This window comes from Perissodus microlepis, chromosome 19 (assembly GCF_051167445.1).
Source record: "Perissodus microlepis isolate ML-2025 ecotype Zambia chromosome 19, ASM5116744v1, whole genome shotgun sequence".
Classification (NCBI taxonomy): domain Eukaryota; kingdom Metazoa; phylum Chordata; class Actinopteri; order Cichliformes; family Cichlidae; genus Perissodus; species Perissodus microlepis.
Window position 1 is genome coordinate 25080215 of NC_140479.1, and position 14408 is coordinate 25094622.

The following is a 14408-nucleotide window of genomic DNA, read 5'->3' on the forward strand; positions in this document are numbered from 1 at the left end:
TGATTAACTTACTGTTTAACTGCTCAGCATGCCACAAAAACACACACACACACTCTCTTTCTCTCTCTCTCTCTCTCTCACACACACACACACACAATGGGGTGGGGTGGGGGGAAAGCCACACAAATACCCACATAATGCAGAGCCTGACAGACTTGTACTGGATACCAGACACACATGTATAATGAGAGGGTTTGGCTTGAGGCTGGTACTGAGGTGACAGCCATGGTAATTTCCTGTGGCAGATTTCTGCCAGTGAACGGGGACGGGAAGGGAAACGCTTCATTAAAGCTTCAGTGCTGTTTCGAGATCTGTAGCCCAAACACATTCGGCTCAAAACAGAGATGCAAGCAGAAATATGGCTTAAAATATGGCGTGGAAACAAAGAACGAAGAAGAAAATAGTGCGTGTCTGTTTATTTTCATCGTCGAGTTGATAGAAACACGTTGTTGTTTCTGTGAGTAGGAACACAAAGGTGTTTTGCTGCCACCTATTGGGCAGATTGTGTAAGTGGTTGAATTGTTTTTACCTTTATAATGAAAATAAATCAATCAATAAATAAGCCTATAGTACCCTACGCGTTGTCTGTTTATTTGAGGTATATGCTTTAGTGCCATTCCATACATAAAATCTACGCGTTTCAATACTCTATACTCTCAACTTTTTTTCTTTTCTTGTGTCTTTTAAGTAAATATTTTCATTACTTTTCATGACTTTCTTCAGATTAACTCCATGACTGCTGCTGTAAAATCAGCCACACTGTGTGACAACGCGAGGTCGAGCTCTCCTGCAAAGCTGTCCGGCGGGTGTAAAGTTACGAGCCGGCAGGACACACCTCTAGAGGGAGTTCCCGGGGAGGTGGAAACAAGGAGCCGATCGTTCCTTCCTGCAGAAAGTCAGGAGCCCTTTCACTTGAGAGGGCGATTACCTCCGCCGGCGGCTGTGCGTCTTGGCAGCTGTAGCCGTGCCATCAGAGGGAAAATGCCCGGGATGGGCAACTCTTTACGCGCGGCTGCCCTCCTGGCTTTCGTGGTTCTTTCAGTTCTGGTGACGCTCCTGATCAGCAGCGTGCAGCAATTTGGAGCAAGAATCTCGCACTTTTCCACCGCACCTTCTGGTGATGACGAGGAGTTAGCGTCGCTCCGCGAGGCGCTGATTCACCAGCTCAACGAGAGGCGAAAAGAAATTATTCCGCTGCTTTCACCTGGTGTTGGTGATGATGATGAAAACGGAATGTTAGGAGAAAGTTTTTCCCAGCGTGACTCGACTTTGGATTACAGTCTGTGGAATGAGATCACAGTTGGCTCCCGGAAAGCGCATCTGGATGAAATGGGTTGTGATTCCCTAGCCGACATGCAGGCGGTGGAGATCCTCGGATCGGGATACACCAAGCTGGTTGTCAAAGTGAATCTAGCAGGGGAATCTGAGCCTGTGGCGCTGAAACTCGTCAACGAGCAGGGCATAGACATGGGGAAGTGCGTGGAGGACTTTAAAGATCCTCGGGGATGTCGCGAACTCGTTTCATTCAAGCTGAGGAAAGAAATGGTCCTTCTCCAAAGACTCCAGCATCCGAACGTCATTAAGGTAAAGTTTCCTCTACCTCTGCTTTGAGGTTTTTTTTTTTAATCAGTTTAAATTGTTAAGTTGCGAGTTCAAATGCTAAAACAGCGTTTAGCCTGCGTCTTTCTCAGTGTTTATTTAAGGGCCATGAAGTTTCAGAGGCTACTTTTGACTTCTGAGCGTTCCAGCTGGGGAAACTGGATAAAGTGAAGATTTTCCATAATCCTCGCACTACAGCTCACATTTTCCTTTGTTTCACACACACTGAGCTGCGTGAAAGGTTGCTGCAGGGCCTTCCCATCTAATTAAATTAAATTCGGTGACCCTCCTCTGACCTTTGGGTCCAGTTTAGCGAGAGCAGACAATGTGACTCTGTCCTCCTCTACTATCCATGGTTGCATCTGAACCCCCCCGGCGCTTATTCACTCAAACCATTACAGCCCAATTTAGAAGAAGTTTGAGCTAAACCGAGGGGTTTCTTTCTCGTGTCCTGCAGTCGTGTGACAGCCCGGTTGATTCATTTCAGAGATGTGCTGGATTCTCTTGGCTATAATGTAATTTTTCAAATTTTTATCACAAGTCATAACTGCTAGAGCGAGGTTGATGACACATTGTATGCAATCTTTGCTCAAAACCTTAAAGAGACTTTAACCTGTTGCTTTCTCTGAATTAAAATGCAAAAAACAAACAGTAGTACCCTGCTTTTCTTTATTGTACTGTAGCTTAACCTAGTTATTTTCCACTCTGCAGCTGAAGGGTCACTGTGCTGGGGGCCCAGGAGGAAGAGAAGGAGAGGCCGAAAGAGTCACAGTCATTCTGGAGCAGGGGAACCCTCTCCAGATGATCCAGCTGCTCCAGAGCCCCTGGGAGGACAGATTCAGAGTAAGCACCACAGCGTGTTTTGTCATTTATCTCATACACTGCAGACGCACTGGGAAGTTAGAGGTATCTGTTTCACACTTACTGTGCACAGAGTATGTGCAGCCCATTGTTCAAGTCTGCAGAAAAGGTGAAGGTTGAAAAATAACGGAGGCCGATGTTGGAAACTCCTGGAGGTCGGGCATCTGTCCCTCGGTCCATTTGATCAGGCCGAGGTTTTGAGTCGTGATGGGCCCTGGAGTTAATCCACTTATGGCTGGGAATGTCATTTCATCCCAGACACACACACTTAGATGCACACATACAGCTTTAGCGCAACCCCCCCTCCGATCACAGGTATGCTCCACAGTGGAAGCCAACAAAGGCTGAATTTACACTCCAGGGATTCTGATATGCTCGCCTTCGCGCATGGATGTGTTTGAAAAGGAGAGTGGTTGGAAAGGGGGGGGGGATGCCTGAGCATGCATGTTTTGTTTTTGGACTGGCAAAAAGTACTTTGGCATTCTGCACGTATCATCTCAACAGTGGGCAACTTTTTGCTGCATCACCAAAATAGCGGTTCATAATAACCCTCCCCTTGAGCTGCTTGGCCACTTTCAGCTACATCGCATCTGTGCAAGCTTCAGTAATCCAGGGGTGTTTGGTTTCAGCCAGCCCCGTTTTTGCCATGCCCCCGATTCCACCAAGCGACGTCCAAGAGACTCGGAGCATTACCTAACACTGCAGCTATGTTTGTAGTGTGACAGAAGCATTTCATGCACTTTTAGCACATGGCTAATGCTTTAATTTTGCTTTTGGTAGCCTTACTTATTCCCTCTCTCTCTGTTTTTATTATAGGATTTAAAGAGTACTATAAAAACAGTGTCAGGAAATGGTTTGCAAATGTGGTTGGTGAGCCGTCTTTAAAGGGAAGGCTTTTGCACGGCTTCCAGTTTTAACCATTTTTAGCCATTTAATTAAACCTAATTAAATTGTCCAATGTTCTGAGTTTTTAGAGGATAAAAAAGTCAGTTTTTAACTTGAAAACAAGTCAAATAATAATATTTTTAACAGATTTTTGTTAGCCAAATGACATTTTTCACTAACAAGATAATTACTTATGATTATGATTTTTTTTATATTATAAATTATGGTTGAAAAAATAAAATGAGAGAGAGAGAGAGAATGGAAATAAATTTAAAGCCATTGTTAAAAATACTTTTAGGTTCTGCAAAAAAAAAAAAAAAAAATCTAGTATTTTTCTTTTATTGCAGAAAATGTAATATTTTTGGATTTTGTTGGTATGACACAACAATCACTCTGAACACGGCAGCCTGGTTTTTCATCAGTTTCAGACCAAACCATGTGCAACACGCCTAAAAATGATATATGAAAATCAAGAAAAAGCTTTGACGCCTGTAATTATATTTGTATTTGATACATTTTTTTAAAAAACATTTCTTGACATTTGATCACAAATATTAACATTAAAGAAAAAATAAGCATATTCTCACATCAGACAGCTGAGTACATACTTGATGAATGACTTCAACAGTTATCTGGTTATAAACCGTAACTGGCTTCAGTGACAATGCGTTTAGCGCTTCAAGGCCAACGTGAAATATTCCTGAGCAATATTTCACCACTGTCACGAGTCCAGCTGATCAGACTTTGTTGTTTCTAATCTCCAGGTGTGTCTGGACCTGGTCCGGCTCCTCCACTTCCTCTCTCAGTCGCCTCTGGGCTCCGTGGCCCTGTTGGACTTCCAGCCTCGGCAGTTTGTCACAGTGTCCGGCTCGCTGAAGCTCACGGACCTGGATGATGCCAGCGCGGAGGAGACCACCTGTCACACAGACGCAGACTGCACTCTCCAGTTTCCACACAGAAACTTCACTCTGCCCTGCTCAGCTCGGGGTGTGTGTGAGGGGCTAAACGAGAAGAGGAACATTTACAACGCCTACAGGTTTAAAAAAAAAAAAAAAAAAGTGACAGTTTTACTGCGTGATAGATAGGAGTAGCATCAGCTACACGGATAACTGCATAAATATGCTGACACCTAAAGTGTTGACAGTAGAGACGTGCAGCTGGAAATTTGCAGTTTGATGGGGAAAGTGTAATGAATGCATTGTTAGTTTCAGTGGGGGGAAAAAGAGCAATTTCCTTTTAAAAATGGTTCCGATTTTTTTGACAGCTTTACGAGCTTTACGTGTGAGACGGAGCGAGACGGCTATGCGATAGGGCTTGCCCAACTTTCTCTCTCTCTGAATGAGTGTCTTTGCCTGACCTTAGGTATTTTTTCACCTACCTGCTGCCTCACCAGGCCCCGCCCGGCCTCACACACCTGGTAGACCGCATCATGAACACCACAGGTGAGGATGAGAGTCGTCCCGACATGACGGGGGACGCTCGCTACTAAAGATCAGAAGGCAAATCTTTCCATTACGCAGTCGTGTAATGACATGCCTCTGCCTAAGTGCTTCTTTTAATGAGCAAGACAAGATGCTTCATGACATGTAACGCAGTAATGAATACAAGTAGTTATTTGTTGAGATCACACAACTGGGAGTAGACAGCATAGTGTAAAAAAAAAAAAAACATCCATAATGCCTGACTTTATGCCTGTAGTCACTTAAATCTTTAACCAGATTGAATTCATTGTGCGTGCGTGTGTGTCCAGGGGAGCTGAAAGCTGACATCAATCAGACGCTGGAGGCCTTTGAACACATCCTCCACCTCTATAAGTCTGGCCTACACCTGGAGAACCTGCCTCCATCAATAATCAGAGGTAAGCGCTCGTGCAATGAAGGCTGCTTTATATAAAAGCACACTGGGCTCTCTTGTGGACCTGTTTCCTTTTTCTTTTTTTTTTTTTGTGAGCATGAAGAGAATGCTTGGCTTTTTTTAAATCTACTTGTAGAGAAAAGCAGACAGTCTACACCTGTGTTTTCATTTTCTACTTAAGAAGGGAAAAAAACAGAAAAAGAAGGGGCTGTTTTGACAGGTTTATTAGGCAGCTGGGATGAGGGGACGAGACCAACAAAGTGAGATTAATCTCGTATGTCTTTTGTTTAGAGAGTGCAGTTGGCGTTCATTTAAAAACGAAGTGTTTTTTTACTTCGTTACATTTAAAATTCCTCGCTTTTTGCTGTGCAGAACAGCCACGTAAACAGTTTTTCAAAATCTTTGTCCTACTTGTTTCTGTGTTCGCCCAGCCTAAGCGCTGAACGTCCTTCACTTTTCTTCTCTCCAACTCGCTTCCACCACGCCCCCCCTCCTGCCCCGCTCCTCTCAGCCGTATGAAATATTAATAACAGAATGACTGGCTGCGTTCCTGTGGTGAGATTTTCCGTCCCCCCAGATGCTGGACTGTTTATATAGCAGCACTTTGTGAATTTAATCACAGATTCAGGGTAAAGAGGCCCTGGTGCCGAGGCTGACACCGGGAGGGAATGTTTCAGCTTAACAAGGAGGTGCCAGGAGACAACTGCTGCTGCTGCTGCTGCTGAGTGTGTGTGATAAGACTGTGGGGGGAAAAAATGCGTGTGTTTATTAATTCAGCATATTAGCTGAAGCAGAGGTATTTGTGGGTGGAGGAAAAGCCTGTGCTCAGCACCAGCTTGGCTTATCCGTTTCACATATTGGGGGAAATAAAGCTCGTGGCTCAATCATGTTGAGAATTCAACTCCATCCAGTAAATTACCAGCATCTGGTTAGCCTAATTTCCTATATTGGGTAAATGGCCAGCTTTACTCTGTCGAAGCTTAAAAAAATCTCCTTGTTTAAAGTCGGTCCTGATTGCTTGCACACTTCAGATTTTACACAGATTTAACAAAAAAGGGAGATAAGTAGTAAGCGTATGAAGGGCTGGTGGGCATATTTTTCCACATTTCCCTTATTCCAGTTGCTAAGCTAAGGTGGTTAGCTGCATGCTCGCAGCACTAACATGAAAAAGGTATTAAACTTCTCATCCAATTCTCACCAAATTAGTCATTTTTACAAACTAGAAACAAAGCTGCATTTTTGTCGCACACGTGTAACATGCCGCACTCTCCTCACATTATATACCAAGCACGCCCTCCCCAGTTTGAGGCAGGGGCAGTAGTTAAGCTGCAAAATTTCCACCATCACCCTCTCACATATGTCAGTGCCCCTAATATTTCAACCCTGCTCCACCTCCCCAGCACACTCACCTGCACACTCCAAGGGGGGATATTTACTCATCACTAACCAATTTTATATGGAACACGTTTGCAGGGAGCGATGAGCTCAGAGCACAGAAACCAAACTCTGTTCGGCTGCTGTAATAAATCATTTCCAATGTGACTTATCTGACCGAACTGTCTTTTTAAATGATTAAACAGCCTGAGGGGGAAAAAAACTGAGTAATTGTGGGATTGTATATTAAAAGCCATATGAATTAAAATGTTTTCCCTCAAAGGAAATTTAAAAAAAGAGAGAGAAAACATAACTGCGGCCAAAGTCCCAACTTATCTTTATAAAAGAAGCCAAATGGCAACAGAGCTAAAGCCTGTGTAATAGTGTGTGTGTGTGTGTGTGTGTGTGTGTGTGTGTGAGAGAGAGAGAGAGAGAGAGGGAGGGAGACTCATCAGGTCCAGAGTCTTAATTTGAAATTGTTGACAGATGCAGATTCATAGGTAATGTGGATGTAAGCTGTCCGCAGCTGAGATCATCTCTGATGTGATGGAGGGAAACCTGATGAAGATTTACTGTAGTTTCCTAAAAACTGCTGCAACTATAAATCCAGCTGTGTACAGAACTGTAGAGACCGCATAGGCCGGGCCGTAAATTCACCATTAAATGATATTCTATATATTAAAGGAAAACGAGGTCCTTTCTCCCATTCTTCATCTTAAACACTGAGACTTGTATGTCTTTGTCTCTTTAACAGCTGAGGTCTGCCACCCCAACAGGCCTCATTTTTTTTCTCCCCAGAGAAGGATCCTCCAAACACTCCTTCTCCTTGTTCCCTTTTCTCAGAGCCAGAAGGCAGATCCTCGTGTCTTTTTCCTCTTAACAATACTCCCCCACACACACCGCCTCCTGCCATTTAGGAAGGTTAACAGTTTGTAACAGTGAGCCTCCTCCGTACGGGCTCACAGACGAGGCTTTTGTCCATTTCTGGTGTGTGTGTAAGTGTGTGTGTGCAGGCATATGTGAGCATGCCTTCCTCTCATGGCTCCTGCTAATGTGTAGCAGATGATTTAAGGCCAGATCCACAAGACGTCTGACAGGAAGAATTATAATGATGAATGTACGGCAAATGTTTGGAAAGTGGACGATGAGGTCGATTGTGTGTGTGTGTGTGTGTGTGTGGGTGCAAAAAATCTCTGGTGTCAAATGAAACGTTTGACACATAATTAGAGACGATGACAGACGCAGAAGGTCCTGCTTTGGCGTTTCGAACAAAAACATTGCTGAAAACAATTTGTCGCCTAATAAGTTAGTTGAGTAACTCCAAAATAAGAAATCATTTTTCAAGCAAAAAGCATTTTGTGATTCCTGCTTGGCAGCTCTGTTCTTTGATCCCATGTTTAAAAAAATAAATAAAAAGAAATTAAGACATTGGCTTGTATTTTTTAAAAGTATTTCCTAGTATTTTACTGACTAAATTATTGTTTTCATTTAAGAAAAATATTGCAAATTAATTAATAATTTAAAGTAATACTTTACCGCTTGTGAGTTTATTATAAATAATACATAATAATGTATGTCAGCACTTTGAGGTAATTCCAGACCATCAGCACATTTTAAATCCTGTTCTGCCAGCAGTAGATTTACATTTTCACACTAACATTTTTGTGTCCTTTTTATCATAAGAATATCTGTTCTTTAAATATCTCCCAACCAAAACCAGAGTCTGTGTTTCTATGAGACGTAGTCTTACATTTAGGGATCCCTTATTTTATTTTCATTAGCATTCTTTTCTTTCAGTGCTCCACCGTGTTTGTTTTCCCTCCAGGGATTACTAAACTTCCGTGTTTATGCCTGGAGAGCATTTCAGAATCTTTCAGCAGCCTCACGTACTGAAGTGGCATCTCTTCTTCTGTGGTTAGATTACACTGTGATGCGAGGGATGGGCACTTCTGGGAACGTGGAGTACCGCTGCTGGCCATCCTACAGCCAGCAGGGCTGCGTGCTGTCAGTCCACAGTGCCCGAGAGGCAGCGTACATCTGTAACTCCCACTCTCAGTGCAACAGCTTCACTCTGACGGGGCAGAAGACTTGGACGGGTTAGTAAAGCCTCCTCTACTGGTTCTACTGGTACATAGTTCCCCATCTCCCATTATCAAGTAGACATGGAAAAGCACCAGTTGTATGACTTTCCACAAAACCACACCTGCCACATGACTAGAAGTGCTAAGCATACAATTGCTGCTCCTTTTAATCTTCCAGTGAAGCTTTTTTAAAGTTTAAATACACAGTTTAGATTTTCGAGTCAGGACATGTCACTTTCTTGATCTTGCCAGTTTGTTTAACGTGGATCTGCTTTTCTGTCTCTCTCTTTGTTTTCTACTCTGTAGGCCGCCTCCTGGCCTCTTTCAGGAGTGGCTTCAGTCACCTGGTGCCTGATGGGACATCAGAAGTTTATGTAAAGAAGACAAAAGTTGTCGAAAAATCAAGCGCCTGACGTCCGAGCGAGTTTCTGTCAAAATGGGAGTTACCAAGAGATGGCACACAGCGGGGCGATGGGAACTGATGCAAGACGTGGCACTCGAGAACCGCGTCCTCCTGTTTAACAAGTCGAACGCAGCACGGCTCTGTGGATCTGCAGGAGCAGCGTGGAGACCAGGCTGACGAGGAGGCGTTTGAAGCCAGCAACTGAATGTGATGTATTTATGAGGCTTCTTGCTCTGTGACTGTTTGATCTGCCTGCCAGCTCACTCCCCTCTGCCAGCTACTATTTAAAGGGATTTCCCTTCAGGTACAATTAAGCAGGGAGAGCCTCATGCCCTTGAAATGTTTTTTTTCTTTTTACCTTTCCTTTATTTGCCGTGTACGTCAGCTTTCACTGTGAGGTCGGGTCCCTGTTGTCAGATTTTTTAATTTTTTAATTTTTTTAAACCAAAGAGGTAAGAAGTATAGTCGCTGAGCGTTTGAAGCCCGAGGACGAGAAAGGAAAACAAGCTCTTATACAAATACACTTTGATGTTAATGCGCAGAGGTTGTGGCTGTATTTTCGTGGTTCCCTGGCTTAGCTGCACCGCCGTATGAGACGGCAACAACCATGTAAGCGTTTACACATCAACAATGAGCAAAGATGATCAAAACCATTCCAGAGCAGTCTTTTTTGTTTGCTTTAGATACTTTTGTGCACTTAGTTATAGTGTTTCATTCCTAAATATTTATATGATTAAATGGACTGTAATTGTTCTTACATGTTTGTGCATTACAGCTTTCATGCACCTTGTGGGTGATACTTTTATTTTCAATGAAAAATTATTCATTTGTTTTTTTTGTTTTTTTTGAATACTTCCCTTGTTGTTACTGTGCAGTTTTTTAGTTTGTACAGATATATAAATATAATGTTTCTACTGTTTTTTTAAGTTGTGTTCATTTGCATTTTTATTGTATTCAGTGTAACTGCAACTAACAGCCTGTTTACTTCTCATTAACACCTTTGTGTGTGTTTCAGTGGGGGGAGGGGGGCCTAGAATGTGCGTGCTGACCTGGTTTTCTGTGTGTTTTTTAAGCCCTTTATCATCTCACATGCCACCACATCCACTATCTGCAGCCCATCTGAATGGCTCAGAGGAAAGGAGCTCCACAGAGTTTGCATAATACCAGAAGAATGCATTCAAATGCCCCACCACGCTGAGCTCATTATGAGCCTTAATTAATACATGTAAATTGGCTTACTTGCCAGCCCTTTCTCATGGTGAGAGAGGGTGCATACTGTAAGACAAAGGCAGACATCAGGACAATCAGAGCTCAGTTTGTGGTTAGCACACGAATGGGCTGCCACTGTGCCTGCCAGAAGTAACCTGGCGAGGTTGAGATAAGGGCAGGTCTGCAGGGTGGAGGGATTTGTAAAGTCAGATTCAGAAACTACTGAGTTTATGCTAGGAGAGGGTTAAACAAATACCTGATGTGATACGAACAGGAGATCTCTGCCACATGCCATCAACGGCTCTTCATATATTAACTTCTGAGGTAAAACTCGAATGTTGATGCACACATACAGTTTAAGAAGCGATAAAAATCTGTTTAATTTCTCAAGAAGGCACGCCTACGTCACGCCGGAAAACGCCACTCAAACAAAAATGGAAGCAGCAAATTCCAAATATCTCTGCGGTGAGTCTTTACCGTTCAGCCATACCAGTGGCACTGACTTGAAAGGGCATGTCCCTGTCTACAAATAATTGTCTTTGCCTTAGGTTGGCCCCTTGTTGTCTGGACAAAGCCGGCTGATTAGAGTCCAGATGATAAAGATAAGGAGTCTGACTCAGATTAGATAAGGCAAAACCAAAAGCCACGCTAACTAGAAGGACTGGTTTCCTGGTGGGAAAATTTTCCTAATACATAACATGACTTATAGTCAGAGAAGAGCAAAAGAAAAATGATCACAGTTTGATTTGTGTGCTCTTTTGTAAAAAGTTTTATTTATTCACACAAAAAAAACATGGGAAATTTATACATAATCAAATAATTTAAAGCCAGCATTTTGGGTATAAATGTATAGGGTAAAAATTAAACACAACAGCTTAGCTTAGCCTGGCAAATATGTCACAGTACAGAAAAGCTATATGCTATATGACACATGGCTTCCCTATACCTAGTCCTTTTCATACCATTTTAAAACATGTCTTCCCCATTATTAATATTTACAGGCTATCCAAGTTTGTGTCCATTTTGTTCTTTGGTGAGGCAAATTCTAATACTAATTACAAACTAGCATGCATTACACCAATCAAGCTAGCTAGTGCTAGCTATCAGCTAGATCCATACATAGTCACTTTGGGTGGTGTTGTATGGTTTCAAACGCTATTTAAGAAGGTAGTTTGTTACTCCCTGTCAAGAAATGGTGTGATGGGACATTCCCTTCTAGAAAAAAGAGCCATTTATACATCTGAGTATACATTTAATAGCAGTAGGGTAGCTTTTTCTAAGGTTTGTGCTAAGCTAACTGGCCTAGCTTTAAAGTTGCAGTTTCCTAATCTTCCTTCCAATATGCCTGTGGTATTCTCGTTAATCGATTGGTGTCCTATAAATACACACACATGCAGGTCGGGAAACACAAATCACATCTCAGGAATTTGGAGAGAACCAATAACGAATTGCTGACTCTGTAAGCTCATCGCAGAATTTATCCTGAGATGAGGTCTTTACCTCGATGATGCAGTGAAACAATCCCTCAAGTGATAAGCTGTAATTTAGTGAAACGTATAGCTGCGGTTCATCCTTCTCCACATCAGCTCAGAGAGGAAAACGTCTGGCGTCACATTGGGTTTGTCTTGGCAGTCTTTTTGACAGAGCTAATGGATGTTTTGGCCTTGCGCAAAGGTTGCACATGTTGTTTTATGCTTAAATGTTTTGAAAGACATTACAAATGCAGAATGTTGATAGATTAATTAGGTTATTCAGTTGGATGCAGCGAAGGAACAACAATGAGTCTTTCTTTATGCTCAGGGTTTGCTGGAGAGCCTAGGGGGTGGGGGGTTAGTGAACCCCGAGTAGATTTTCACAGCATGTTCAGTGAGTCTAAAAATAATCGCTTTTCCCCTTAACTCTGTTTTTGGCTGAAACCAAGGACAGAGTTTTGAAGATTGAGGGTTTTTTTCCCATAAGTTGTTTTTGTTTACGGATGTTTTCACTGCAGTGAAACATTTCAAACACAGCATTCCCGTCCATGTGTTCCTGTGTGGCACACTGTTCCTCTGTTTTTTAAGGCGTGTAATTGACAAGTTGGTCTTTTTGAAAGGCTCGGGGAATGAGCGGGGGAGGAGAATGATTGTTTTTTTTACCCAGCTCCATACCCCTCCATTTTTGTTTTTTCAAGTTTCCAGTTTCACCCGACTTGTTTCCGTCAGGTTTTATTCATGACCTCCATCTGGAAATAATATAACTTCATGAAAACACGCCATCAGCAATTTTTTTCGAGAACACTAGCGCGTGCCTGTGCGTGTGCGTGCATATGTGCAGGGAAGGCGACATTAGGGCTTCTTCTGCTGGGTTCAGGCTCTACTGATGCAACGGTGTTAGTTCAGTGAAAAACACGTCTGTGACTAAGCTAAGAACCAAAGCCTCCATCATCCCCACTTAAAATCCTAGCGTGATGCATTTGTGGTCTGGCCAAAAGTCTTTGATTCAAATGCAAAGTTAGTCATCAAATGTCAGAAACCACAGCTGCTGGGAGAAATTACGTGTCAGGAAAGGTCTCTGGCGAAATGTTTGACCTTGGCTCAGACTAAAAATATGCATTAACTGAGTGAAAGCCTGCATAGTTCTGCAGGAAAGAAGATCTGGCTTGTGTTTGAGTTGCTCGCCGAAGCATATGCTTGCCCGTGACTGGGAAGATAGAGTGGATATTCACTCGACTCCGGGCTCACAGAAACGCCTCTGTGTCTGTCTGCCATTTTGGCCGTGGTACACACAAGACTGGCCGGTCACACCTGAGAGCCTCTGAAGAGTAGCCAGACATTTAGTCGGCCTGTCCCGAGCACAGAGGCGTCTTAGTTTGCAGGCATATCTAACTGTCGAGCTAACTATTTGTCTGTCTGCCTGGAGCCGATATGATCTCTTTTAGAGCCATAATGGCTTTAGCAGGCCCTAAAGGAGAGAGAGCAAGTAGGTGTGTGTGAGGAGAGGTTTTCATTTCTGCCTGTCTGCATTGGAAGGGGGGGTGTGGCTGGATCATGTTTTAAAAGCCCCGAAGTTAACCCCAGTCAAAAGGTTTATGCCTACCACTAAAGCCACAGAGACATCTTGAAAGCTCTAATAGCTTCGTGTTGTATCCAGTGACATCTCCACAGACCTGCTGCACAGCTTTCAGGAGCGTAGCAGAAGTGCTGGATTTGTTTGTTTCACGATGGGTAGCTGACTTTAATCAGCGTCTGTCCATATTTATTTAAGGTCTCCGAATGTTTGCGTCAGTGTGGTGCTATCACAAAACCCTGCTTCATTATGAGAACCCCACATGTTTCCCTGCCCTGCATTCCCTCCTGCTATATCACAGCAGCAGTCTGGGTCATTTTTCTTTTGAACTCCCCCACACCCCCACCCTCCTCTCTTCCTCACCAGTCCATCCATCATACAGAGTCTGTGGAGCCTCCTTCCACTCCACCCGTCCCCCTTTTCTGTTGCTGCCCCTGCTTTCTCTCTTTCTCTCTGTGTTTGAAACGCTCCTTCGGGCCAAAACCTCCACAGCTTTGCTATTAATTTAGGCCTCCGCCGCTGTTGTTAAATTGTTCCACTTCATAGCCAACATAACTCCAACCCTGCATCAGTGTCCTCCTCCTGCCAGTCTTCCACGGCAACCGTCTTCTACCGAGTCACAGCCCACAACTGCTGCGAAGCATCTGGAGTTTCTGCCGTCTTTCAGCCTGGCTGGAACCTGAGGGCAGGGCTGCTCAGGATCAGGAACTGTGGTTTGTGTATATGTGTGTGTGTGTGTGTGTTTCTGACTACCACTGCTGTTCAAATCAAAGTGTCTGCCTTTTGTTACTTGCTCTGGAATCCCCTCCGTCACACCTCGGCTGTTTCTCGGCGGGGGGGCTGCTGCCCCCAGGCAGAGGAAGACTTCCTTCTCCTCAGTTAATCTTCCACCACAAATACACTGTGGACCCCCTCTGAGTCACAGGATTATAGACAAATTCAATTAATTAGCACATTCAGGACTTTTAATTTGTGTTCTGTTTTTCTTGTAAACTACAAACAGGGTTAGCCACTGACATGTCTCCATCTGAGATGCGAGGAATAGGGTTTAAAAGATGAAGATAAAATATTAAAAGTAGCACTCTTTCTATCTAACT

At 43.4% G+C, this 14408-nt stretch overlaps 1 protein-coding gene across 1 annotated transcript; it reads left to right on the forward strand.

Annotated features, from left to right (window-relative positions):
- The first annotated feature begins 868 nt into the window (after positions 1–868).
- On the forward strand, positions 869–14408 carry pkdccb (protein kinase domain containing, cytoplasmic b). Its single transcript, XM_084915331.1, has 7 exons — positions 869–1584; positions 2311–2442; positions 4110–4381; positions 4708–4787; positions 5096–5203; positions 8493–8669; positions 8961–14408. The coding sequence occupies exons 1-7, from the start codon at positions 982–984 to the stop codon at positions 9065–9067; spliced, it is 1479 nt and encodes a 492-aa protein (XP_084771457.1). The 5' UTR covers positions 869–981; the 3' UTR covers positions 9068–14408.

Excerpts from the sequence above, each read along its gene's own strand:
- pkdccb (XM_084915331.1), top strand. The coding sequence starts at position 982 with ATGCCCGGGATGGGCAACTCTTTACGCGCGGCTGCCCTCCTGGCTTTC. Across the intron at positions 4,382-4,707 it reads AACATTTACAACGCCTACAG|GTATTTTTTCACCTACCTGC; the intron begins GTTTAAAAAAAA and ends GCCTGACCTTAG. Across the intron at positions 5,204-8,492 it reads GCCTCCATCAATAATCAGAG|ATTACACTGTGATGCGAGGG; the intron begins GTAAGCGCTCGT and ends TTCTGTGGTTAG.